Source organism: Hylobates moloch, unplaced genomic scaffold, assembly GCF_009828535.3.
Source record: "Hylobates moloch isolate HMO894 unplaced genomic scaffold, HMol_V3 SCAFFOLD_6, whole genome shotgun sequence".
NCBI lineage: Eukaryota > Metazoa > Chordata > Mammalia > Primates > Hylobatidae > Hylobates > Hylobates moloch.
The window spans coordinates 109,660,432-109,688,283 of record NW_026652281.1 but is presented as its reverse complement, the minus strand read 5'-3'; the positions used below and the strand labels follow the sequence as shown (position 1 = coordinate 109,688,283).

The window sequence follows — 27,852 nt, the reverse complement described above, 5'->3', positions numbered from 1 at the left end:
AGCTGGGACTACAGGCGCCGGCCAACACGCCTGGCTAATTTTTTTGTATTTTTAGTAGAGACGGAGTTTCACCATGTTAGCCAGGATGGTCTCTATCTCCTGACCTCGTGATCCACCCGCCTCGGCCTCCCAAAGTGCTGGGATTACAGGCGTGAGCCACCGCGCCCGGCCTTGATGGCTGAATTTTTAAGAACCTCTAAAGGAATATTTCAATTGAGCATATTATCTTTTTTTGCCTAATGTACTTTTCAGACCATAAAACGCTAAAGGAATCACCTAGGATCTTAAAATACTGCTAAATTGAATAGGTCTGGGGTAGGGCCTGAGAGCCTGCATTTTTTTTTTTTTTGAGACGGAGCCTCGCTCTGTCGCCCAGGCTGGAGTGCAGTGGCGCGATTTTGGCTCACTGCAAGCTCCGCCTCCCGAGTTCACGCCATGCTCCTGCCTCAGCCTCGCGAGTAGCTGGGACTACAGGCGCCCGCTACCACGCCCAGCTAATTTTTTTGTATTTTTAGTAGAGACGGGGTTTCACAGTGTTAGCCAGAATGGCCTCGATCTCCTGACCTCGTGATCCACCCGCCTTGCCTCCCAAAGTGCTGGGATTACAGGCGTGAGCCACCGCGCCCGGCCGAGAGCCTGCATTTTTAACAAGCTTTAGGCAATATCTATGCTACTGAGAGATTATACTTGGAATACCAAGGGTCTAGATTAGAGGATGTGCATCTGCACCTATTTGTTCAGATGCAAAATTTTTAAAAAGTTTGACCCACGGGGGGCGATGCTAATGGTTCACCATTCACCAAATGAGTGACCACTATGTGTTAGTCACTGAGGATCAAGATCAAAGATATTGCCCTGCCCTCATGGGGTTCCCAGTCTCACCAGGAAGCCAGACATTTAGCAGGAAACAAAGCCCTCTGCGGGAGGCTTGCGCTGGTCTTTGGCCCCCAGAGTTCCTGGGGTGCATGCCCAAGCGCTGTACCGTCCCCTCAGCTGATTGGCTGACAGGATTTCCAGGCCTCAGCCAATGAGGCTCTGGCTTGGCCAGTGCCAAGAGCGGCGGTTGTTGGAGTGTAACTGCCATGCTCAGCCGCGACGGCCGGGGCTGCGGGCTGCGTCTGAGGTCGCACCCTGCGGCGGTTTCCCATCACCCTGCCTGTGGGCGACGTGAGTATCTGCAAGGGTAGAAGCCAGACCCTTTCCCCACACGTTTAGGTGCCTTCCTCGCCCCTACGCCTGGGTAGAGGAATAACAATATTTCTCGAGGCTTCGGCCCAAGGTCTTAGCCTTGTGATCTAGAATCCTCCAGCTGTGAGGTGGGTACTTCCTGTGATTTCAGGGGAAACAGACTGGCTAGGCTCACATGGGAGTAAATGCAGGAGGCTGAATTCCAATCCAGATGCTCTTATTCCCCGAATACTCTTCTCTCCACGCCCACTTTGGAAACCAGGTTCCTTCTTAGCCAGAGTCTCACAATGCGCAGGTGTATTAGGGGTGAATTTAGGAGAGTCTGAAACCCCAATGCTATTTTTAAGTTTTTTTGTTTTTTGTTTTATTTTGAGACAGGCTGGAGTGCAGTGGCATGATCACGACTCACTGCAGCCTTGAACTCCTGGGATCAAGTGATCCTCCCACCTCAGCCTCAGGAGTAGCTGGGACTACAGGCTAGCGCCACCACCGCCCAGCTACTTAAATTTTTTTTTTTTTGGTAGAGACAGGATCTCCCTATATTGCCCAGGCTTGCATATTTATTTAGTAGAAGAAAAAACACATGCTAAAACCGTGTACAGGAAGGATAAACACCAAATTTAGGACAGCTGCTGTCTTCCTGGGATGAGTATATGGAGATTATCAATTGGACCTTAGTAATTTTATTTATTAAGTTTTGAGGTGGGAATCTAAGTATTTGTTATATTATACCCTTTCTTGTTTATCTGAAATACATTTTTAAAAGGGAAACATGGAGCCAAGCACAGCTGCACACACCTATAGTCCCAGCTACTTGGGAAGCAGAGGCAGGTGAACCTCTTGAGCTCAGGAGTTCAAGGATATAGTGTGTGCTGTAATTGTGCCTGTAAATAGCCACTGCACTCCAGCCTAGGCAACATAGCAAGACCCTGTCTCTAATTAAAAAAAAAAATGCATATGGAAAATAATTTCAGAGGATAAAGCATACTCGATCCACCCCCACCCTTCTAGAGGCCCTCACCAGGGGCAGCCACGGTTATCAGTTTTATGTGTATCTTAAGCATTTTTTTTTTTTTTTGAGACAGAGGCTTTCTCTGTTACCCAGGCTGGAGTGCAGTGGCATGATCTCAGCTCACTGCAACCTCTGCCTCCTGGGTTCAAGCAATTCTCTGCCTCAGCCTCCCAAGTAGTCGGGATTACAGGCACCCACCACCACGCTCAGCTGATTTTTGTATTTTTAGTAGAGACGGAGTGTCACCATCTTGACCAGGCTGGTCTTGAACTCCTGACCTCGTGATCCACCACCTTGGCCTCCCAAAGTGCTGGGATTACAGGCCTGAGCCACCGCACCTGGCCACACTTTTTTTTTATTTTTTTATTTTTTTGAGACGGAGTCTCGCTCTATTGCCCAGGCTGGAGTGCAGTGGCGCGATCTCGGCTCACTGCAAGCTCCGCCTCCCGGGTTCACGCCATTCTCCTGCCTCAGCCTCTTGAGTAGCTGGGACTATAGGCGCCTGCCACCATGCCTGGCTAATTTTTGTATTTTTAGTAGAGACGAGGTTTCACCGTGTTAGCCAGGATGGTCTTGATCTCCTGACCTCGTGATCCACCCGCCTCAGCCTCCCAAAGTGCTGGGATTACAGACGTGAGCCACCGCGCCCGGCCTTTTTTTTTTTTTTTTAAGAGGAGATGGTTTCACTATGTTGCCCAGGCTGGCTTTGAACTTCTGAGCTCAGGCGATCCTCCAACCTCAGCTTCAGGAGTAGCTGGGACTGCAGACACAGGCTACTGCTCCTGTCTTCTTAGGCATTTTCTATAGTGTATACAAGCATATATGGGAGCTTGGGGGCTTTTGGGGTGGGGGTTCCTGTTTGTTTTGTACAAATGAACCTACTATATATGGTCCTGTACCTTGGGTGATGTAATTTTTAACCTCATTAAAATGTTTTGCAAATTTCATTAACCTCTAGCCCTGTGAAACAATATAATTTATCTGGGAAAATATCCCCAGGGTTGCTTCTGAATTGATGAGATGTAGGTTATGGCTACCAAGGTGGTGTTTGCCTTTTTCTTTTTAGCACATCCTCATCCTCATGTGTAAGGTCAAAAACAAAAAACAAAAACGTCTTCTCCAGTTAACCCTGTGAGTGTGCAGGAAAAAATAATCATAGCAAGTAGAGTGTTCTCTGGAACTGCTTTACCCTTGCTCAAAACGTTTTGCTCCTACAGTACGGGTAAAATTCCACAGAGAACCCACCATGGCTTGATTTTTATTTGTTTGTTATTTATGTATTTATTTGAGACAGAGTCTTGCTCTGTCACCCAGGCTGGAGTGCAGTGGCATGATCTTGGCTCACTGCAACCTCCACCTCCTGGGTTCCAGCGATTCTCCTGCCTCAGCCTCCTGAGTAGGTGGGACTACAGGCGCCCGCCACCATGCCCAGCTAATTTTTTTTTTTGTATTTTTAGTAGAGATGAGGTTTCACCATGTTAGCGAGGATGTTCTCGATCTCCTTACCTCGTGATCCACCCACCTCAGCCTCCCAAAGTGCTGGGATTAGAGGTGTGAGCCACCACGCCCGGCCTTTATTTATTTATTTATTTATTTATTTATTTATTTATTTATTTTTGAGATGGAGTTTCACTCTGTCGCCAGGCTGGAGTGCAGTGGCACCATCTCAGCTCACTGCAACCTTCACCTCCCAGGTTCAAGCGATTCTCCTGCCTCAGCCTCCCAAGTAGCTGGGACTACAGATGCATGCCACCACACCCAGCTAATTTTTGTATTTTCAGTAGAGACAGGGTTTCACCATGTTGGCCAGGATGGTCTCAATCTCCTGACCTCGTGATCTGCCTGCCTTGGCCTCCCAAAGTGCTGGGATTACAGGTGCGAGCCACCGTGCCCAGTTTATTTATTTTTTTGAGACAGAGTTTCACTCGTCGCCCAGGTTGCAGTATGATGGCATGATCTCGGCTCACTGCAACCTTTGCCTCCTGGGCTCAAGTGATTCTCCTGTCTCAGCCTTCCAAGTAGCTGGGATTACAGGTGTGCACCACCATGCTTGGCTAATTTTTGTATTTTTAGTAGAGATAGGGTTTCACCATGTTGGCCAAGCTGGTCTTGAAATCCTGACCTCAGGTGATCCACCCGCCTCGGCCTCCCAAAGTGCTGAGATTACAGGTGTGAGCCATTGTGCCCGGCCTCATGGCTTGAAATTAACTTATTGTTGTATAATATTGGCAAAATGAAAGAGGTTGGGATTCATTTTTTTCAGATTGTAGGAAAATGCCTAGTTTCTTTCTAGGGAAGTAACAAGGGTAGAGAAGCTTCTTTGATTCTAGTTAGGAGAAAGCAGTTCTTTCATTTAATCCTTACTTTACAACTACTAAAAGCCCAAGATATTTCTTCCTATTTATTTGTTTGTTTATGAGGCAGAGTCTTACTCTGTTGCCCAGACTAGAGTGCAGTGACACAAACACTGCTAACTGCAGCCTCAACCTCCTGGGCTCAAATGATCCTCCCACCTCAGCCTCCCAAGTAGCTGGAACTACAGGCATGTGCGACGACACCTGGCTAATTTTTAAATTTTTCTTGTGTAGGGATAAGGCCTCACTATGTTGACCAGGTTGTTTTCAAACTCCTGGACTCAAGCAATCCTCCCACCTCCACCTCCCAAAATGCTAGGGCTACACATGTGAGCTACTGTGCCTGGCCAATCCTGGCACTTTGGGAGGTGGAGGTGGAGGGATCACTTAAGCCTAGGAGTTTGAGACCAGCCAGGACAACACAGCAAGATCTGTCTCTATCTTAACAAAACAAAACAAGGTCGGGTGCAGTGGCTCACGCCTGTAATCCCAGCACTTTGGGAGGCCAAGGCAGGCGGATCACGAAATCAGGAGACTGAGACCATCCTGGCCAACATGGTGAAACCCCGTCTCTATTAAAAATAGAAAAACTAGCTGGGCATGGTGGCGCATGCTTGTAATCCCAGCTACTTGGGAGGCTGAGGCAAGAGAATTTCTTGAACCCAGGAGGTGGAGGTTGCAGTGAGCTGAGATCATGCCACTGCACTCCAGCCTGGGCAACAGAGCCAGACTCCATCTCAAAAAACAAACAAAAACCCAAGTGCTGAGATTACAGGCATGAGACACCACACCTAGTTCTATTTAATTATTTTACCATTTTTATTTATTTATTTTTTATAGACAGGGTTTTGCTCTGTCACCCAGGCTGGAGTGCAGTGGCGCTGTCATGGCTCACTGCAGCCTAGACCTCCTGGGCTCAAGTGATCCTTTCGCCTCGGCCTCCAGAAGTGCTGGGATTACATGCATGAGCCACCGCACCTGTCTGTTTTCTTCCTTTTTAACATTCTGCTGATTATACAACCCTTACATGGGAGAGCTGCAATTCCTCTTCTTGGGGTACACATTTATGAGTGCAGGTGCAGTTTTGTTACATGCATAATAAGATTGCATAGTGGTCAAGTGGACTTTTTTTTTTTTTTTTGAGACGGAGTCTCGCTCTGTCGCCCAGGCTGGAGTGCAGTGGCGCAATCTCGGCTCACTGCAAGCTCCGCCTCCTGGGTTCACGCCATTCTCCTGCCTCAGCCTCTCCGAGTAGCTGGGACTACAGGCGCCCGCCACCACGCCCAGCTAATTTTGTTGTATTTTTAGTAGAGACGGGGTTTCACCGTGGTCTCGATCTCCTGACCTCGTGATCCGCCCGCCTCGGCCTCCCAAAGTGCTGGGATTACAAGCGTGAGCCACCGCGCCCAGCCTGGTCAAGTGGACTTTTAACCAAATGGCTGATTGCCAACACTTGGACATTTTAAATTACCAACCTGAAAAGGGAAACAGCTCTCTGCTTGTTTTGCATTTTGGTGACTATTGGTAATGGTTTTCTGTTTTGATATATTCAATCTGTTCAATCTGTATTAGTGCCTTCTCTGCCACTGTGTTGGGTGGGAATCTGATTTTGTTCTTTGGTTGGAGAGCCAAGTTGACCAGAGCTTAGGCATTTTAAGATAACTACCTCAGCTTGATAGGAAAGCTTGCTCTGCCTGGGGTTGAGGGGTACGGGTCTGAGGGTGACAGAATCGACAGCCTCAAGTGGGCAAAGGGTGCCCAAACAGGAGTGGCCTCCGACGTCACTGTGGCGCGCCGCTTCCGGTCTGCAGCCTTGTAGTCGGGCTGGCGCAGAGCCTGCCGCGAACCCCCGGAGCCCACGATCCCTCGTGCCATCCCTCGAATCCGCCAGCACGAGCGTCCCACCCGCGCCTGGGACCATGGCCACTGACTCATGGGCCCTGGCGGTGGACGAGCAGGAAGCGGCGGCCGAGTCGGTGAGTTGGCTTCAGCCCTAAAGGGTCAGCGGATTAGTTCTGGCCGGAGACTTGGTCCCTGGGAAAGAACGCTTCCCAGGTTGATTAGTGACTGGATGGGGTGGCGGGGAGGATAGGGATGGAACCCGGACCCTGAGCTGGCTTTGTTTACGCAGCCGCCTCCACGTTACCTAAGCGCAGGTGAGTGCTCCTATCGGTAAAGCGCTCAGCCGCCTGTCTGTCTTCCTGGAACCAGGAAGAATCATAGATTGCACCCATCATCCTAGATTGTGTTTTGTTTGTTTTTAATTGAAATAGAGACATGGTCTTGCTAGGTTGCCCAGGCTGGTCTGGAACTCCTGGCCTCAAGCAATCTTCCTGCCTTGGCCTTTCAAAGCACCAGGATTACAGGCTAAGCCATTGTTCCTGGCCGCCCCGGTTTGTAATAGTTATTTTAGGTGTCATTCTCCACCTTTACATTGAGAGCTTCTTTGGCTCAGGGACCGTGTCTTTGCTCATATTTGTGTGCTTACTCAGTGATAAATGATGGACCCAGTAGGTGTGGCAGTCAGCAAATCCTTTCCTCATCGGCTTCACTTTGTTCTTTTTTTCTGGGCCTGACACATGGTAAGCAAGATATGTGTTAAACACTACTGCGTAGAATTAATTTCTCCCACCGAAACACTTTAAATTCTAGTAGGCTTTGAACCTACTTCTGTTAGTACTTATTGCTATGACTTCCTCAAGAATAAGAACCTTGTCTTTTATTTTTTATAGCTGATAAAAAATAAGTTGTATATACACATTGTTTAAAGAGCGAAGTTATTTTAAAAACAACGGTTCCCACCAATTTTTTTCCTCCCCAGAGGCAATTCCTTTTTTTTTTTTTTTTTTTGGAGACAGGGTCACACTCTGTTGCTTGGGCTGGGGTGCAGTGGAGTGATCTTGGCTCACTGCAGTCTCTGCCTCCCGGGCTCAAGCCATCCTCCCACCTCAGCCTCCTGAGTAACTGGGACTGTAGTCATGTGCCACTATGCCCAACTAATTTTTGTATTTTTTTTGTAGAGATGGGGACTTGCCATGTTGCCCAGGCTGGTCTCGAACTCCTGGGTGCAAGTGATCCACCTGCCTCAGCCTCCCAAAGTGCTGAGATTACAGGTGTCAGCCACTGCATCCAGCCTCTTTTTTCTGTTTCTTTCTTTCTTTACATATATTTTTTGAGAGAGGGTCTTGCCCTGTCACCCAGGCTGGAGTGCATTGGCACCATCTCTTGCCAACTACAACCTCCCCCTCCCAGGCTCAAGTGATCCTCCCACCTCAGCTTCCTGAATAGCCGGGACTACAAGCATGTGCCAACATGTGCAGCTAACTTTTTAATTTTTTGTGAAGACGAGGTCTCACTATATTACCCAGGTTGGTCTTGACCTGCTGGGCTCAAGCCATCCTCCCACCTCGGCCTCCCAAAGTGTTGGGATTATAGGCCTGAGCCACTTTGCCTGGCCCTTTACTTTTCTATAAAATTTATTTTACTTGGAATTCTTAATTGCCTTATGTTTTTGCTTCATTTTATTTTCTTAATTATCAATTCAACCCCAAACTCTCTTCCAGTTGTCTAAGTTTATCTCAGGATGCTTAGACTCATCAATTATTCTATCAATTCCATTTCTCCCAGGCTTTTAAGTCTGCTTCAAATTGGACTAGTTACTCCTGTCTTTAGAGCACAGTTCATATTGGGGGATAGAGGGAACATGGCAAATTTCCCTTCAGCCTCATTCTGCAGATTCCTTCCTTCTTTCTCTTGTCTTTTGGATCTCTTGGATCCCTTCGTTTCTGTACCCCTACTCTTCCGTCTTTCTTGATTTATTCCTTATTTTAGTGCAGCCATCTGTCAGCTTTCTGGAGGTGTGTGGGAAGTAAATTACTTTAAGAATATTCCATGTCTTAAAAAATCTGATTTTGCCGTGTAATTTGGATAATAGTTTGGCTGGGTATAGAATTGTAGGTTGAAAATTATTTTCCTGCCAAATTTTAAAGGTATTGTTCCATTGCCTTCTAGATTTCTGTATTTGTTGTTGAAATCTTTGAGACCATCCTGATTCTTGATGTGACTTGCTTTCCCCTTTCTAAGCTTGGAGAATCTTCTGTTTGTCTTTAATATTCAGAAAATTTATGGTAATATGTCTTGGTATGGGTGTATTTTCATCCATATTACTGGCCCCTGGGTGGGGGTACTTTCAATCTGAAAAACTCTTGTTCTTCGGTTATGAGAACTTTTCTTGAATAATTTCATTGCTGATTTCTTCTCCTTTGTTTTTTCTTAATTCCCTCTTTTCCAGAACTCTCTCTCTTTCTTTCTCTCTCTCTCTTTTTTTTTTTTTTTAAGACAGGGTCTGTCTATGTTGCCCAGTAGCATAGCTACTGCAGTAGCTATTCACAGGCAGAATCATAGTGTACTACAACCTTGAACTCCTGGGCTCAAGCGATCCTCCTCCTCAGCCTGCCTCGTAGCTGGGACTACAGGTGCGCACCACTGCATAGCTTTTCCCAGAACTCTTATTAGGTGAATGTTGGATCTGTTGGACTGGCCCTTTAATTTTTTTTTTTTTTTTTTTTGAGATGAAGTTTCGCTCTTGTCCCCCAGGCTGGAGTGCAATGGCACGATCTTGGCTCACTGCAACCTCTGCTTCTTGAGTTCAAGTGATTCTCCTGCCTCAGCCTCCTGAGTAGCTGAGATTACAGGCATGTGCTACCATGCCTGGCTACTTTTTGTATTTTTAGTAGAGGTGGGGTTTCACCATGTTGGCCAGGCTGGTCTTGAACTCCTGACCTCAAGTGATCTGCCTGCTTCAGCCTCCCAAAGTTCTAGAATTACAGGCGTGAGCCACTGCACGTGGCCAGCCCTTTAATTTTTTTTAAAAGTCAGGTTTATGGAGGTATAATTTACATAGAGTAAAATTAAACTTTGTTAGTGTACAGTTCTATGAATTTTTGACAAAAGCATACAGTTCTGTAACTACCACCACAGTCAACACATAAACCCTCTCTACAAAGAACTACAACTTCTTGTCGTTCACTCCCTCTCCTCACCCTTCTCTGGCAACTGCTGATATGTTTTCTGTCATTATAGTTTTGTCTTTTCCAACATGTCATTAAATGGAATTATATATATAATATGTAACCTTTTGAAAAGTCTGGCTTCTTCCACTTACTATTATGCATTTAGAATTCAACCAAGTTGCATGTATCAGTAGTTCATTCCTTTTTATTGCTGAGTAGAATTCCACTGTGGATATACACAGTTTGCTTATTCTTCTATTGATGGACACTTGAGTAATTTTCAGTCTGAGACAATATGAAGAAAGCTACTCTATACATTAATGTACAGATTTTTGTATGGACATATGTTTGCATTTCTCTTGGGTAAAGTCAATATCGAAGAGTAGGATTTACTGTGTTATGTGATATGTGTTTATTTAACTTTATAAGTTATATGCCAAACTGTTTTCCAAAGTGTATCATTCTGCTTTTCCAACAACAATGGATGAGAGCTTCAACTGCCCCACATCCTTCCCTGCACAGTATTGTCAGTTTCCTTCATTCTAATAGGTACATGCTGGTGTCTCATTGTGGTTTTAACTTATATATCTTCCTAATGACTAATGATGTTGAAAATCTTTTCATGTGCTTATTTGCCATGTATGTAACTTCTTTGAAGTGGCTTTTCAAACCTTTTGCCCATTTTTAAAGTTTTAGTTGGGAAGTTTCTTTATATATTCTGGATAGAAGTTCCGGTTTTTTTTTTTTTTTGAGACAGGGTCTCGCTCTGTCACCCAGGCTAGAGTCAGGCTAGAGTGCAGTGGCACGATCTTGGCTCACTGAAACCTCCACCTCCTGGGCTCAAGGGATTCTCCCACCCTGTCTCCAGAGTAGCTGGGACCACAGGCATGCGCCACCACATCTGGCTAATGTTTGTGTTTTTTGTAGAGACGGGGTTTTGCCATGTTCCCCAGGCTGGTCTTGGAACACCTGGGTTCAAGCAATCCGCCCACCTGAGCCTCCCAGAGTGCTGGAATGGATTACAGGCATGATAAGTCCTTTATTGGATATGTTTTGCATATATCGGATATGTTTTGCATATATTCTCCCAAATTACAACTTGTCTTTTTTCAGCAGTACTTTTCAAATAATAGACATTTTCAACTTTGATTAATCTAATTTATCAACTTTTTGTTTGTTTGTTTTTGAGACGGAGTCTTGCTCTGTCGCCTGGGCTGGAGTGCAGTGGTGCGATCTCAGCTCACTGCAAGCTCTGCCTCCCGGGCTCACGCCATTCTCCTGGCTTACCCTCCCCAGCAGCTGGGACTACAGGCGTCCGCCACCACGCCAGGTTAATTTTTTTTGTATTTTTAGTAGAGATGGGGTTTCACCATGTTAGCCAGGATGGTCTCAACCTCCTGACCTCGTGATCTGCCCACCTCGGCCTCCCAAAGTGCTGGGATTACAGGCGTGAGCCGCCATGCCCGGCCTAATTTATCCATTTTTAAATGATTAGTTCTTTTTAGATTTTCTCCTGTGTTCTCTAGAAGTCTTATAGTTATAAATTTTACATTTATGTCTGTGATCCATTTTCCATTTTGAGTTAAATTTTTTCTAATAAGAGGTATGGATTGAGGTTCATCTTTTTTTTTTTTTTTTTTTTTTTGAGGCAGAGTCTCACTCTGTCTCCCAGGCTGCAGTGCAGTGACGCGATCTCAGCTCACTGCAACCCCCCGCCTCCCGGGTTCAAGCAATTCTCCTGCCTCAGCCTCCCTAGTAGCTGGGATTACAGGCGCCCGCCACTATGCCCAGCTAATTTTTGTATTTTTAGTAGAGACAGGTTTCACCATATTGGCCAGGCTGGTCTCAAACTCCTGACCTCGTGATCTGCCCGCCTCGGCCTCCCAAAGTGCCTGATTACAGGTGTTAGCCACCGTGCCTGGCTGAGGTTCATCTGTTCATCTTTTTCACATAGAGATGTCTTTTTTTTTTTTTTTTTTGAGACACAGTCTCGCTCTTGTCCCCCAGGTTGGAGTGCAGTAGCGCGATCTTGGCCCACTGCAACCTCCGCCTCCCGGGTTCAAGCGATTCTCCTGCCTTAGTCCCCCGAGTAGCTGGGATTACAGGCGCCTGCCACCAAGCCTGGCTAGTTTTGGTATTTTTAGTAGAGACAGGGTTTCACCATGTTGGCCAGGCTGGTCTCAAACCCCTGACCTCAGGTGATCCACCCGCCTTGGCCTCCCAAAGTGCTGGGATTACAGGCGTGAGCCACCGCACCTGGCCAGAGCTGTCTTAATTGTTCCAGCACCATTCGTTGAAAAGTCCTTTGGTTTTCTTTTTTCTTCTGTTTTTCATCTTTGTCTTTTTTTTTTCTTTCTTTCTTTCTTTCTATATTTCCTGGGAGATTTTCTCAAGTACTGCCTAGTATATTTCATTTTCACTTCTACTTTCTTATTTTTAATTTCAGGAACTTTTTTTTTTTTTTGAAACGGAGTCTTGCTCTGTCATACAGGCTGGAGTGCAGTGGCGTGATCTCGGCTCACTGCAAGCTCCACCTCCTGGGTTCAAGCAACTCTCCTGCCTCAGCCTCCCAAGTAGCTGGGACTACAGGCGCCCGCCACCACGCCTGGCTAATATTTTGTATTTTTAGTAGAGACAGGGTTTCACCGTGTTAGCCAGGATGGTCTCGATCTCCTAACCTCGCAATCCGCCCGCCTCGGCCTCCCAAAGTGCCGGGATTACAGGTGTGAGCCACGGTGCCTGGCCTCTTCAGGAACTTTTTTCTTCTTCCTTTACTGTTCATTTTTTACAGACAATACCCTGTACTGCTTTCATGGTCATAATCCTCATCATTTGGAGGATATTTTTCTTCTTCTCTCTGCTCAGTCTCTGTTTCATGTGAGGCGTGTTTTATCTATATATTTCAGTGTCTACTTTTTCATGATGACTGTTTCTCAGATGTCTGTAATCCTTGCCTGGCCACTCATACTTAAGAGTGAGTGACTGAAAAGTTGAGTGGAAGCTGTAAACACATGAGTGGGGCTTGTCTATTCTGACCTTAACTATATATCTTTAGTGGTCTATGTCAGCATCCTGAGAACTTTCCTCCCGGTCTGGCCAGATTTTGCAGAGAGAGATCCTCTAAACTCCTGCCTAGATGGTGGAGGTCTGACTCAATGTTCTGGAATCTAGGTGGAGGAAAGGGTGAGGGAGGTCTCAGGACCCAGAATACCTGCTTCCACTTAATGCTCCTGTTTTCATTATGGCATCCCCTCCCTTAACTGTGGCCCTTATCCATTTGAGCATTTCTCATGCCTAACCTGGCAAGCATTGTTAACTGAGTAAATGAACTGTGTAGTTTGTTATTTGTTGCAAAGAAACTTTTGAGCATTCACTCTCAATATGTACATATCTGTTTAGAAATTGCATACTTTACTGTTTTATTAAATATATTATGTACATTGTAAAGCAAATACAAAAGTAATAAAGGCTGAGATAAAAATGAAATAATGCTTTCCTGTGCTTCTGTGTGCTGGCTTCATATTTTTATTAGCCAATATCTCAAGGCACAATATACACTTAGAAAAAAACCACATCATTAGTCAACGTAGAGATAAATATGTATTTCAAGTAGTTCTGAGAGGTTTTTTGTTTTTTGAATTATTATTTTTTAAATGTTTATGTATTTATTTTTTGAGACGGAGTCTCACTCTGTCGCCCAGGCTGGAGTGCAGTGGCGCAATCTCGGCTCACTGCAAGCTCCGCCTCCTGGATTCACGCCATTCTCCTGCCTCAGCCTCCCGAGTAGCTGGGACTACAGGCACCCACCACCATGCCCGGCTAATTTTTTTGTATTTTTTTGGTAGAGACGAGGTTTCACCGTGTTAGCTAGGATGGTCTTGATCTCCTGACCTTATGATCCACGCGCCTCGGCCTGCCAAAGTGCTGGGATTACAGGCGTGACCCACCGCACCTGGCCTGTTTTTTTTATTTTTTAGTTCTGAGAGTTTTGACTATTTTAACTAACTTCTTGTTAGGTCAGTTTTTTGTTGTTGTTGTTTGTTGTTGTTGTTTTTTTTTTCTTGAAATAGGGTCTTACTTTGTCACCCAGGCTGGAATGCAGTGGTATGTATATGGCTCACTGCACCCTTGACCTCCCAGGCTTATGCAGTCCTCCCACCTCAGCCCCGCAAGTAGCTTGGACTACAGGTGTGCACCACCACACCTGGCAAATTTTTGTATGTTTTGTAGACATAGGGTTTCACCATGTTGCTCAGGGCAGTCTCAAATTCCTGAGCTCAAGCAATCACCTGCCTTGGCCTCCCAAAGCGCTGGGATTACAGGCATGAGCCACCGCACCCGGCCATTCAGGTCAGGTTAAATTGTCATTGTTTTAACCTATTAATGTGCCTAAGAGGGTTTGTTAGGAGTAGGTAGCTTTGACATTTTCTTTTTGGCTTGAGTTTGCATCATAGAGTTATCTTTCAGATAGAACAGAAACTCATAATAATGAATCCAGTGATAATAAAAACTCAGGTATAAAATGATTAACTCTTGCTGTTTTTAGCAGGCCCAAACTAGCCATTTTGTTAAACTTACAACAACAAATTCCTGCATTTTATGAAACAGAATCTTGAGACCCTATTATTACGACATTACGGTGAGATTAAAGTGTACAGTTCACTGATGGTTGGTGTATTCAGAAGTGTGTAGCTTATATCACAGTCAATTTTAGAACATTTTCATCACCCCAAAAGGAAACTCTGTACACATTAGCAGTCACTCCCTGTTTCCCCACAAACTACCCAGCTCTAGGCAATCACTAATCTACTTTCTGTCTCTTTAGATTTGCCTCTTTTAAACATTTCATATAAATGGAAACATACGGTATGTGATCCTCTGGCTTCTTTTATTTAGTATAATGAACTAAGGTTCATTAGTTGTAGCATGTATCAGTACTTTATTCCTTATTGTTGCCAAATAATATTCCGTTGTGTGGATATACCACATTTTATTTATCCACTTACCAATTTCTGGACATTTGGATTATTTCTACTTTTTAGCTACTATGAGTAATATTTCTTTTGATTGATTAATGTACAAGTTTTTGTGTGGACACATAGTTTCAATACTCGGGTATATATCTAGAAGTGGGACTGCTGGATTATATAGTAATTCTGTGTTTAACTTTTGAGAAAGTGCCAGGATGTTTTCCAAAGCAGCTGCATCATTATCTTTAAGATTAATATTGTCTATGAAATAATATGTCTATTATTTTTTATTTTTTGGAGACAAGAGTCTCTCACTGTCTCCCAGGCTGGAGTGCAGTGGCACCATCTCGGCTCACTGCAACCTCTGCCTCCTGGGTTCAAGCGATTCTCATGCCTCAGCTTCCTAAGTAGGTGGGACTACAAGCACATGCCACCATGCCCAGCTAATTTTTCATATTTCAGTAGAGATAGGGTTTCATCATGTTGCCCACAGTGGTCTCGAACTCCTGAGCTTAGGCAATCCACCCATCTTGGCCTCCCAAAGTACTAGGATTACAGGCGTGAGCCACCACATCTGGCCATATGTATATGTGTGTGTGTGTGTGTGCACGCATGTATGTATATATGTGTGTGTGTGTATATATGTGTGTATTTTTTTTTAATAGAGATGGGGTCTCACTGTCACCCAGGCTGGAATGCAGTGGCAAGATCATAGCACATTGTAACCTGGAACTCCTGGGCTCAAGCAATCCTCCCACCTCAGCCTCCCTGGTAGCTGGGACTATAGGCACATACCACCACGCCCAGCTAATATTTTTATTTATTTTATTTTAAAATTCATTTAAATTTATTATTTATTTTATTTATGTATTTATTTTTATTTATTTTTTTTTGAGATGGAGTCTCACTCTGTTGCCAAGGCTGGAGTGCAGTGGCACCGTGTCGGCTCACTGCAACCTCTGTCTCCTGGGTTCAGGTAATTCTCCTGCCTCAGCCTCCTGAGTAGCTGGGATTACAGGCACCCACCACCATGCCCAGCTAGTTTTTATATTTTTAGTAGAGACGGGGTTTCACCATGTTGGCCAGTCTGGTCTCGAACTCCTGGCCTTCAGGTGATTCACCTGCCTTGGGCTCCCAAAGTGCTGGGATTACAGGCGTGAGCCACCACACCCCGTCTATTTTTTTATTTATTTTTAAGACAGAGTCTCGCTCTGTTGCCCAGGCTGGAGTGCAATGGTGCGATCTCGGCTCACTGCAACCTCTGCCTTCCGGGTTCAAGTGATTCTCCCATCTCAGCCTCCTGAGCAGCTGGGATTACAGGCATGCACCACCACGCCTGGCTAATTTTTTGGGTTTTTTTTTAGTAGAGACGGGTTTTACCATGTTGGTCAGGCTGGTCTTGAACTCCTGACCTCAGGTGATCAGCCTGCCTCGGCCTCCCAAAGCTCTGGGATTACAGGAATGAGCCACCATGCCCAGCCTATTTATTTATTTTTTAGGGGATGGGGTCTCACTATGTTGCCCAGGCTTGTCTCAAACTCCATGAGTTCAAAGGATCCTCCCTCCTCGACCTCCAGAAGTGCTGGGATTAAAGGCACAAGCCACCATGCCCTGTCAATATTTTTATTTTTAATCTTTGCAGAGGTGGAGTCTCACTGTGTTGCCCAGGCTTGTCTCAAACTCCTGGCCTCAAGAGATCCTCCCACTTCAGCCTCCCAAAGTGCTGGGATTATAGGCATGAGCCACTGCACCTGGCTCTCTTTTTCAATTTAGAGGGTAAATGGTTTTAAAAAACTTAGGAGCTGAGTTTTTTTTTTTTTTTTTTGAGACGGAGTCTTGCTCTGTCACCCAGGCTGGAGTGCAGTGGCGCGATCTCGGCTCACTGCAAGCTCCGCCTCCCAGGTTCACGCCATTCTCCTGCCTCAGCCTCTCCGAGTAGCTGGGACTACAGGCGCGCGCCACCGCGCCCGGCTAATTTTTTGTATTTTTAGTAGAGACGGGGTTTCACCGTGGTCTCGATCTCATGACCTCATGATCCGCCCGCCTTGGCCTTCCAAAGTGCTGGGATTACAAGCGTGAGCCACCGCGCCCGGCTGGAGCCTCGCTCTTTTACCCAGGCTGGAGTACAGTGGTGCGATCTCCGCTCACTGTAAGCTCTGCCTCCCGGGTTCACGCCATTCTCCTGCCTCAGCCTCTGGAGTAGCTGGGACTACAGGCGCCCGCCACCACACCCGGCTAATTTTTTGTATTTTCGGTGGAGATGGGGTTTCACCGTGTTAGCCAGGATGGTCTCGATCTCCTGACCTCGTGATCTGCCCGCCTCGGCCTCCCAAAGTGCTGGGATTACAGGCGTGAGCCACCACGCCCGACCAAGAAGGACTTTTTAAATATCCCTGCCTCACAATTTTGCCAGAGACAATCCCTGTTCAGGATAGTTAATTTACCATTAAATCTTCCTTACGTTTCAAGAATCCTTTCTCAAGTAGCCTTGGAATAAAATGAAGTATAACTGAGTAGTTCTCAATTATTTTGACATGTTAAAAACTATTAAAGGCACTGAAAATTCTGAATATTATAAAAGTAGGGCTTTGGGCAATTTGGAAATGGTGGGAGTTTTTGTTTGTTTGTCTTGCCTTTTCATTAGTTTTCTGGATTTCAAAATGGTTTCCAATCAAGTTGCAAGAAAAATTGTTTTTTCCTTTTGATTCAAATAAATAGAGCACAGGTATCTGAACTAACTGCTTTCAACATAAGTTTCAGCATTCAGGTCACTGACACTAAGGTGGGTAATGCAAACTTTAGTGCTGCTTTTGTGTTGTAGGCTTTGAGATCCTTACAGCCAAGTAAAGGCTGTGAGTAGCTTCTAGATTCTACAGGAACCTCTTCAGAATTCTGATGCATTGTAATCAAAACAACATCTATTACTTTTATTTACAATGTTGCTACCACCTTTTCCTACACATTTCATTTTACCCCGTTAACTTTGAGTTGAACAATGTATCAACAAAATAATGTTGGCCCAGCGTGGTGGCAAGCACCTATAGTCCCATCTGCTTGTAAGGGTGAGGCAGGAGGATCCTTGATCCTGGTAGGTTGAGGTTGCATGAGCCATGATCATACCAATGCACTCGAGCCTGGGCGACAGAGTGAGACTCGTTCTCAAATAAATGAATAAATAAAAATATAAAAACAAAAGAATGATCTTTGTTGTTGTGTGATCCTTTTATCGTTGAATATTAAAAAATCTTTACTGGCCGGGTATGGTGGCTTATACCTGTAATCGCAGCACTTTGGGAGGCCGAGGCGGCCAGATCACCTGAGGTCAGGAGTTCAAGACCAGCCTGATCAACATGGTGAAACCCCATCTCTACTAAAAATACAAAATTGGCCGGGCGCAGTGGCTCATGCCTGTAATCCCACCACTTTGGGAGGCCAAGGTGGGTGAATCATTTGAGGTCAGGGGTTCAAGACCAGCCTGACCAATACTGTGAAACCCCATTTCCACTAAAAAGTCAAAAAAATTGGCCAGGTGTGGTGGTGGGCACCTGTAATCCCAGCTACTGGGAGGCTGCGGCAGGAGAATTACTTGAATCCAGGGGACGGAGGTTGCAGTGAGCCAAGATCACGCCACTACACTACAGCCTGGGCAACTGAGCGAGACTCCGTCTCAAAAAAATAAAGTAAAATAAATTAGCCGGGCGTGATGGCACATGCCTGTAATCCCAGCTACTTCGGAGGCAGAATTGCTTAAACCTGGGAGGTAGAGATTGCAGTGAGCTGAGATCGTGCCATTGCACTCCAGCCTGGGCAACAAGAGCAAAACTCCATCTCAAAAAACAAACAAACAAACAAAACTTTATGGTAATGGCTATTGCTATCTCATTTATACCTCATTAACTCATTTAAACTTCAGGTCTGTCATTTATTTTAGGTAGTAATTATCACCATAGGAATGAGTACTGTTAACTTTAGCCCTGTAAACTTGCTCTTTTTTTTATTTTTATTTTTTATTTTTTTGAGACGGAGTCTCGCTCTGTCGCCCAGGCTGAAGTGCAGTGGCGCAATCTCGGCTCACTGCAAGCTCCGCCTCCCGGGTTCATGCCATTCTCCTGCCTCAGCCTCCCAAGTAGCTGGGACTACAGGCGCCCGCCACCGTGCCCGGCTAATTTTTTTGTATTTTTAGTAGAGACGGGGTTTCACCATGTTCGGCAGGATGGTCTCGATCTCCTGACCTCGTGATCCGCCCGCCTCGGCCTCCCAAAGTGCTGGGATTACAAGCGTCAGCCATCACGCCCGGCCTTGCAATTTAAAAAAAAAACATTTTTTTTTGAGACAGGATCTTGCTGTGATCCAGGCTGGAGTGCAGTGGCATCTTGGCTCACTTCAGCCTTGACTTCCCAGGCTCCAGCAATTCTCCCACCTCAGCCACCCGAGTAGCTGGGACCACAGACATGTGCCATCATGCCTGGGTAATTTTTGTATTTTTGTAGAGATGGAGTTTCGCCATGTTGCCCAGGCTGGCTCAAACTCCTGAGCTCAAGCAATCCACCCACCTCAGCAACCTAAGTGCTGAGATTACCCACATGAACCACGGCACCCATCCTCTCTTTCTCTTTTTAACAGCCCTGAGTACTAAACTAGGTTAATTGGTAGGATGTGGGGAGTGCTTTATTTATTTATTTAGAGATGGAGTTTCGCTCTTGTTGCCCAGGCTGGAGTGCAGTGGCACGATCTCAGCTCACTGCAACCTCCTCCTCCCGGGTTCAAGCGATTCTCCTGCCTTAGCCTCCTGAGAAGCTGGGATTATAGGCGCATGCCACCACACCTGGCTAGTTTTTGTATTTTTAGTAGATATGGTGTTTCGCCATGTCAGCCAGGCTGGTCTTGAACTTCTGGCCTCAAGTGATCTGCCCACCTCAGTCTCACAGGCGTGAGCCACTGTGTCCAGCTGTTTTTGTTTTTGTTTTTAAATTCTAGGGTACAAGTGCAGGATGTGCAGGTTTGTTACATAGGTAAACATGTACCATGGTGGTTTGCTGCACCTATCAACCCATCACCTAAGTATTAAGTCCCACATGCATTAGCTCTTTTTCCTAATGCTGTCCCCCACTGCCCTCCCCCATTAGTGTGTTCTTTATCCTTCAGAATTAGTGAAGGATTTTTACTGCTTTATAATGATTTCTTTTTTTGGTTTTTCAGTCGGCTTTCTCCAGTTGAATGGTTTCCTTTTTGTTAATTTCCTTTTTTCTAATCTCTTTAATGTGTTCCGTTTGTTCTTCCTCTTTCCCAATACCAAAGCAGAAAGACACCAGAAACTTCTTGTCCATTTCCATGAATAGAAATGGGAGGCTAGGCACGGTGGCTCACGCCTGTAATCCCAGCACTTTGGGAGGCCGAGGCGGGCGGATCACGAGGTCAAGAGTTCAAGACCAGCCTGACTAACATAGGGAAACCCCGTCTCTACTAAAAATACAAAAATTAGCTGGCCGTAGTGGCACACGCCTGTAATCCCAGCTACTTGGGAGGCTGGGGCAGGAGAATTGCTTGAACCCAGGAGGCGGAGCTTGCAGTGAGCCAAGATCGCACCACTGCATTCCAGCCTGGGCGACAGGGCGAGACTCCATCTCAAAAAGAAAAAAAAAAGAGAAATGGGGCTCCTCCATTCTCAACAAACCACCAATTAAAACATTTTTTTTGTTCTCTCCTTCCCCTTTCTCCTGTTCTTGGACTTAGAGGGACAACAGAAATGCGGCCTAATGTGGTGGTTCACGTTTATAATCCCAGCACTTTGGGAGGCTGAGGCAGGAGGATCGCTTGAGCCCAGGAGCTCAAGACCAGCCTGAGCAACACAGTAAGATCCCAACTCTACAGTAAAAGATTAGCCGGGCAGGCCGGGCGCAGTGGCTCATGCCTGTAATCCCAGCACTTTAGGAGGCCAAGGTGGGCAGATCATGAGGTCAAGAGATTGAGACCATCCTGGCCAACGTGGTGGAACCCCATCTTTACTAAAAATACAAAAATTAGCTGGGCATAGTGGTGCACGCCTGTAGTCTCAGCTACTTGGGAGGCTGAAGCAGGAGAATCGTTTGAACCCAGGAGGCAGAGGTTGCAGTGATTTGAGATAGCACCACTGCACTCCATCCTGGCAACAGAGCAAGACTCTGCCTCAAAAAAAAAAAAAAAAAAATTAGCCAGGCATGGTGGTGAGCGCCTGTAGCCTCAGCTACTTGGGAGGCTGAGGCAGGAGGATTGCCTGAGCCTTAGGAGGTTGAGGCTTCATTGAGCCATGATCATGCCACTGCACCACTCCAGCCTGGGCAACAGAATGAGACCCTGTCTGCAGAAAAAAAAGAAAGAACCATTAGGTTGTGATTTTCATTTTCCTTCTACCAGATGATGTCTTAGGCCCTGCTTGATATTTTATGATTAGAGTTGGCTTTAGCTTGAAGGGTTACTTACTCACGCCAGACTTTCCGTCTATCTAATCCCTGTGCTGGGGTCCAAGACTTACAGATGCTTTCTGACCTTTAAAAAACTCTTTTTTGGCCGGGTGCGGTGGCTCATGCTTGTAATTCCAGCACTTTGGGAGGCCGAGGCAGGGAGATCACGAGGTCAGGAGATCGAGAACATCCTGGCTAACATGATGAAACCCTGCCTCTACTAAAAATACAAAAAAATTAGTTGGGGATGGTAGCGGGCGCCTGTAGTCCCAGCTACTTGGGAGGCTGAGGCAGGAGAATGGCATGAACCCAGGAGGTGGAGCTTGCAGTGAGCTGAGATCACGCCACTGCACTCCAGCCTGGGTGACAGAGCGAGACTCTGTCTCAAAAAAAAAAAAAAAAAGTCTTTTTTGTTTAGTTTAGTTTTGTTTTGTTTTGTTTTTAATAAAAATGTACGACTAGAAAGGCCGGGCACGGCGGCTCACGTCTGTTATCCCAGCAGTTTGGGAGGCCGAGGCAGGCGGATCACGAGGTCAGGAGATCAAGACCATCCTGGGTAACGTGGTGAAACCCCGTCTCTAAAAAAAAAAAAAAAATACATAAAATTAGCCGGGCGTGGTGGCGGGTGCCTGTAGTCCCAGCTACTCGGAGGCTCAGGCAGTAGAGTGGCGTGAACCCGGGAGGCAGAGCTTGCAGTGAGCCGAGATCGCGCCACTACACTCCAGTCTGGGCGACAGAGCAAGACTCCATCTCGAAAAAAAAAAAAAAAATTACCACTAGAGCACTTACTTTGCTCTGTACTACATCCAAAGACCAAAAATAGAAATATCGGCTACTGGCCGGGCGCGGTGGCTCACGCCTGTAATCCCAGCACTTTGGGAGTCCGAGGCGGGCGGATCACGAGGTCAGGAGATCGAGACCATCCTGGCTAACACAGTGAAACCCCGTCTCTACTAAAAATACAAAAAATTAGCCGGGCGAGGTGGCGGGAGCCTGTAGTCCCAGCTACTTGGGAGGCTGAGGCAGGAGAATGGCGTGAACCCCGGGGGACGGAGCCTGCAGTGAGCCGAGATCGCGTAAAAAAAAAAAAAAAAGAAAATATCGGCTATTCTGGGCACATTTCCTGTGGGGTAGCCCTGCTCCTCAAAGAGCAGTAGAAAACGAAATAGTCCCTGTCAGGAAGGTATTTGCATTCTAATAGGGGAGATAAGACCTGCTAGGATATCCCTAATATACAGTATTTGATCAAAGTCTTAGTAATTCATTCTTTGAACTGTCTCTTTCCTTTCTATTTCCACTTCAGCCCAGTAAGTATTTTAATTACACAGTGTGCCACAATGCTCCAGGCTGTTCCCAACTGCAGTATCAGACACCAGCAAAAGGTGACTTGAATGTGAGGCTGCACATCAGCATACTGCGGTCTTACGGCTCTAACATCCTGCAGCATGACTGACTCCTACCCACAGATGCTTTTCTTTTCTTTTCTTTTGTGAGATGGAGTTTCACTCTGTTGCCAGCCTGGGGTGTAGCGGCGTGATCTTGACTCACTTCAACCTCCGCCTCCCGGGTTCAAGCGATTCTCCTGCCTCAGCCTCCCAAGTAGCTGGGACTACAGGCATACGCCGCCATGCCCAGCTAATTTTTGTATTTTTAGTAGAGACGGGGTTTCACCATGACGGCCAGGATGGTCTCGATCTCTTGACCTCGTGATCTGCCTGCCTGAGCCTCCCAAAGTGGTGGGATTACAGGCGCGAGCCACCGCACCCGGCTTTACAGATGCTTTTCATCACAGTCCTCCCTTCCCAGTGTTCTCCAAAGTATGAATGCATTTTTCAAAATCTCTTTAAATTTCCTCCTGTTTGCAATATGATTTGGAATGGAGTGATTCCCCCCCACACACAAAAGAAATATGAGAGAATGACAACTCTAATGATATTCTACAAAGAGAGAAAGTTTATAATCACGGCATTAAGCAAACTCAAATTACAATTCTCTCACAGAATTTTAACTAGAAGGTACAGATTTGGAGCATTTTTTTCCACTGATATATTTATGGGAAATTTTGTTTATTCTCATCAGACATTTAGTAAACGGAAAAACCCAATGAATTGGTCCTAATGAATATACCTTGAGAATGGCTGTTTTATCCCCAGCTTCATTAGAGAGGCTCTGTTGATTCCAAATCTTTTTAAGTGCTTTTCCTGACACTTTACCCCTCCCCCATATTCTCCATTTAGTTGAGCAACTTGCATCTTAAGGAAGAGAAAATCAAACCAGATACCCATGGTAAGTAACTAATAGCTAGTTTGAAAACAAATGTGATTTCCTTCAGCATTTTTGTTTTGGCATAACAACTGTCTGGAAAAAAAATTGTATTTGTACCAGGCAGGGCATTGGCAGATACTGGTACTATTTGATTTGTAAATTGACAAACTGGATTGTATGACCAAAGTGTTTTTATTTATTTACTTTTTGTTTACTTTTTAAGAGACAGGGTCTTGCTCTGTTGCCCAGGCTGGAGTGTAGTGGTTCAGTCATGGTTCACTGAAGCCTCAACCTCCCAGACTCAAGTGATCCTCCACCTCAGCCTCCTGAGTAGCTGGGACTACAGGCACAACCCACTACGCCCAACTAATTTTTATTTTTTATTTTTTTGAGACAGAGTCTTGCTCTGTTGCCCAGGCTGGAGTGCAGTGGCTCAATCTCGGCTCACTGCAAGCTCCATCTCCCGGCTTCATACCATTCTCCTGCCTCAGCCTCTCGAGTAACTAGGACTACAGGCGCCCGCCACCACACCTGGCTAATTTTTTGTATTTTTAGTAGAGATGGGGTTTCACCATGTTAGCCAGGATGGTCTCGATCTCCTGACCTCGTGATCCACCGGCCTTGGCCTCCCAAAGTGCTGGGATTAGAGGTGTGAGCCACAGCGACCAGCTATTTTTGTTTTTTTTATAGAGATGAGGTCTCCCTGCATTGCCCAGATTGGTTTCTAACTCTTAGAGGCTCAGGCAGTCCTCCCGCCTCAGCCTCCCAAAGTGCGGGGATTACAGGAGTGAGATACTGCACCTGGTTTCAAAGTGTTTTTAATACAAGAATGAGGACTGCACACTGACAGCAAGGGGCGGGGGGAACAAAGAATGAGGCTACTTAAGTGGGACTAATTACTAACCATGGGACTACATTGACAAAGACTAATTTTTTTCTTAATGTTCTCAATTTGGGATGAGATAGACAAAGTGTGAGCAATCTGACAGTTTACCTATTCTAATTATTCTGAAATCATATTTATCCAAAGTTAAGATTTCCATTAAATTATTGTTGATGTACTTAATATTACAGGAAGGAAATGTAACATTTGCTTTTCTCAAAATTCACTTACAGTCTTTTTTGTATGATTTTATATAACCACAGTATCATTTGACTATAAATTTATATTTTAATCAATTTATAGGCCGGGTGTGGTGGCTCACACCTGTAATCCCAGCACTTTGGGAAGCCAAGGCTGGTGGATAAGCTGAGGTCAGGAGTTCGAAACCAGCCTAACATGGTGAAACCCCATCTCTACTAAAAATACAAACATTTGCCAGATGTGGTGGTGCATGCCTGTAATCCCAGCTACTCAGGATACTGAAACAGTGGAATCTCTTGAACCTGGGAGGCAGAAGTTGCAGTAGTGCACTCCAGGCTGGGCAAGAGTGAGACTGCATCTCAAAAAAAGAAAAAAAAAATTTATATGCATGAATTTTTTTTGTTGGTCTTACTGCTCATTTGTTATATATATGAATTTTGATGGCATTATTGTGTTCACATATTGATAAAATACGATTTGCATAGATATTCCTCTGTTGAGCATCAAGGTGGTTTCTGATCACTAATTGCTCTAATCTTTCTATAATATTTCAGAAGTATTGATTCAATGAGGGAAATAATAGTTTTTGAGGTACGGAGAGGAGACCTAGAATAGGAAAGAATATGAGCAACAGAGGCCGGGCGCGGTAGCTCACGCCTGTAATCCCAGCACTTTGGGAGGCCAAGGCAGGCAGATCACAAGGTCAGGAGATCAAGACCAGCCTGGCTAACACGGTGATACCCCGTCTCTACTAAAAATACAAAAAAAATTAGCCAGGTGTAGTGGCGCATGCCTGTAGTCCCACCTACTCGGGAGGCTGAGGCAAGAGAATGGTGTGAACCTAGGAGGCGGAGCTTGTAGTGAGCCGAGATTGCACCACTGCACTCCAGCCTGGGCGACAGAGCGAGACTCCGTCTCAAAAATAAATAAATAATAAAATAAATATCTATCTATATATATATGTGAACAACTGTTTTACACCTTTGTTTATTTAGGGACAATAAAATGTTTTTATCAGCGGCTCGGTTTCCTCATTTATTTTTTGCTCCCCAGGTCTTTACAAAAACTTCTAGTGTTATAGAATTTGAATTGTCCCAACTGTTGGGTATGGGATGTGATTTTGAATGATGGCCACTTTTGTCTATAAAGGTGCTGTTGTCAAGACCAATGCCAATGCAGAGAAGACAGATGAAGAAGAGAAAGGTAACACAGCCGTGGAGCTTTATATAATAACAAGCTTCTACATTCTAAGGAAGTGGATTGTTATGAGGCTTCATTTTTATACCCAGTTTGGCTTGACTTTAATAGACGATACAGTGCCAGCATAAAAGTTCAATATAGGGGCTGGGCGCAGTGGCTCACACCTGTAATCCCAGCACTTTGGGAGACCAAGGCGGGCGGATCACGAGGTCAGGAGATTGAGACCATCCTGGCTAACACGGTGAAATCCCGTCTCCACTAAAAATACAAAACCGGGTAGGGTGGTGGAGTCATCACTACTGGGATCTGAGGCAGGAAAAGGTATGAACCAGGAGGCGGATGCATGACCGAGATAAAAAAGTTCAATATAAATAGTCAATAGGTGAAGGAGTTCTAATGGTTTATGTTTATAGAGAAATTTTACATTTAATAACTGAACAGTTGAACAGGGCATTATAAAAAATTTTAAGTTGCATCTCTATTGTCCAATAAAATTAAGCTTAATGTTATTTTGACACATTTGACATGGATGACAAGACCAACTTGTCCAATATTAAGGTACAGACTTTGTTAATTCCTGTTTTTTTTTTCATTTTTGTGATTGTTACATGAATTACTTTAGGTTTATATATAGTACAAATTGGGGAGTAAATATGTGGGTCTGGATAGGAGGAATAGATAACTGCAGGAAAAGAGGGCTGTTAGAATAGAGTCTGGAGAAGAATATGAGGCCTAAATGGGTGATGTATCATAACTTTTTTCTTTAATAAAACTTTTAATTTATAAGTCGAAACTATGATGTACCTTGAATTTGAATGTTCAGTACATTATTATTTAAAATACAAATGGCAGTTGAATTAGAGTAAACACCTGGTAGGTTTCAAGGACTTTTTAAAATTCTTTGCTTTCTTTTTCCTGACAGAGGACAGAGCTGCCCAGTCCTTACTCAACAAGCTGATCAGAAGCAACCTTGTTGATAACACAAACCAAGTGGAAGTCCTGCAGCGGGATCCAAACTCCCCTCTGTACTCGGTGAAGTCTTTTGAAGAGCTTCGGCTGTGAGTATTTATTCACCTTCTGACTCTTCCTCTTTGCACTGAAATAGAGATCCTAGGTCTGTTATAGATGTCTTTTTACCACAACAGAACAGTTTTAGCTAACCAAGGTTTTTTTTTTTTTTTTTTTTTTTTTTTGAGACACAGTCTCACTCTGTTGCCCAGGCTGGAGTGCAGTAGCGTGATCTTGGCTCACTGCAACTTCCGCCTCCCGGGTTCAAGTGATTCTCCTGCCTCAGCCTCCCAAGTAGCTGAGATTACAGGTGCGCACCACCACGCCTGGCTACTTTTTGTATTTTTAGTAGAGATGGGGTTTCACTATGTTGGCCAGGCTGATCTCGATCTCCTGAACTCATGATCCACTTGCCTTGGCCTCCCAAAGCGCTGAGATTATAGGCATGAGCCACCACACCCAGCCGCTAACCAAGTTTTATAAAAGAATTTAGCTGGGTGCAGTGGTGCACACCTGTAATCCCAGCACTTTTGGAGGCCAAGGTGAGAGGATCACTTGAGGCCAGGAGTTGCAGACCAGCCTGGGCAACATAGCGAGACCAGGCTCCATCTAAAAAATATATATAAATACTGTAGATGCTTTGGGATATTTAGTAAAATTTCCAGATGATGGATAAAAGCTTTAGCTTGTACTAACATGTATTCAGTTCAGCACAACTCAATTATTGTTTATTACAAACTATGTGTAGGCCAGGCATAGTGGCTCATGCCTGTAATCCCAGCACTTTGAGAGGCTAAGGCAGGCAGACCACTTGAGGTCAGGAGTTCGAGACCAGCGTGGCCAACATGGTGAAACCCTGTCTCTACTGAAAATACAAAAATTAGGCCAGGCACGGTGGCTCATGCCTGTAATCCCAGGACTTTGGGAGGCCGAGGCAGGCAGATCACAAGGTCCAGAGATCGAGATCATCCTGGCTAACATGGTGAAACCCCATCTCTACTAAAAATACAAAAAAAATTAGCAGGACATGTTGGCGGGCGCTGTAGTCCCAGCTACTCAGGAGGCTGAGGTAGGAGAATGGCGTGAACCTGGGAGTTGGAGGTTGCAGTGAGCCGAGATCGCGCCACTGCACTCCAGCCTGGGCGACAGAGCGAGACTCTGTCTCAAAAAAAAAAAAAAAAATTAGGGGGTCATGGTGCCATGTACCTGTAATCCCAGCTATTCAGGAGGCTGAGGCACGAGAATTGCTTGAACCCGGAAGGTGGATGTTGCAGTGAGCTGAGACTGCACCTTTGCACTGCAGCCTGGGCAATGGATCG

At 45.3% G+C, this 27,852-nt stretch overlaps 1 protein-coding gene across 8 annotated transcripts in view; it reads left to right on the top strand.

Annotated features, from left to right (window-relative positions):
- The first annotated feature begins 1,077 nt into the window (after positions 1-1,077).
- The window catches only part of LOC116471487 (ATP-dependent RNA helicase DDX19B), a 45,265-nt gene continuing 18,490 nt past the window's right edge, over positions 1,078-27,852 (top strand). Inside the window, exons 1-4 of one of the 8 annotated variants that reach the window (XM_058441204.1) lie at positions 1,078-1,167; positions 23,214-23,262; positions 25,475-25,528; positions 26,448-26,583. Coding sequence is in view for 4 of the 8 variants with exons in the window: in XM_032157880.2 (XP_032013771.1) it covers positions 6,474-6,530; positions 23,214-23,262; positions 25,475-25,528; positions 26,448-26,583 (296 nt within the window). In the remaining 4 variants the exon portion in view is untranslated. Of the gene's footprint in view, positions 1,168-6,228; positions 6,531-14,416; positions 14,433-23,213; positions 23,263-25,474; positions 25,529-26,447; positions 26,584-27,852 lie in introns of those variants that run through there. The other 7 variants (XM_032157880.2, XR_009214250.1, XM_058441205.1 and 4 more) reach the window with 7 other exon arrangements.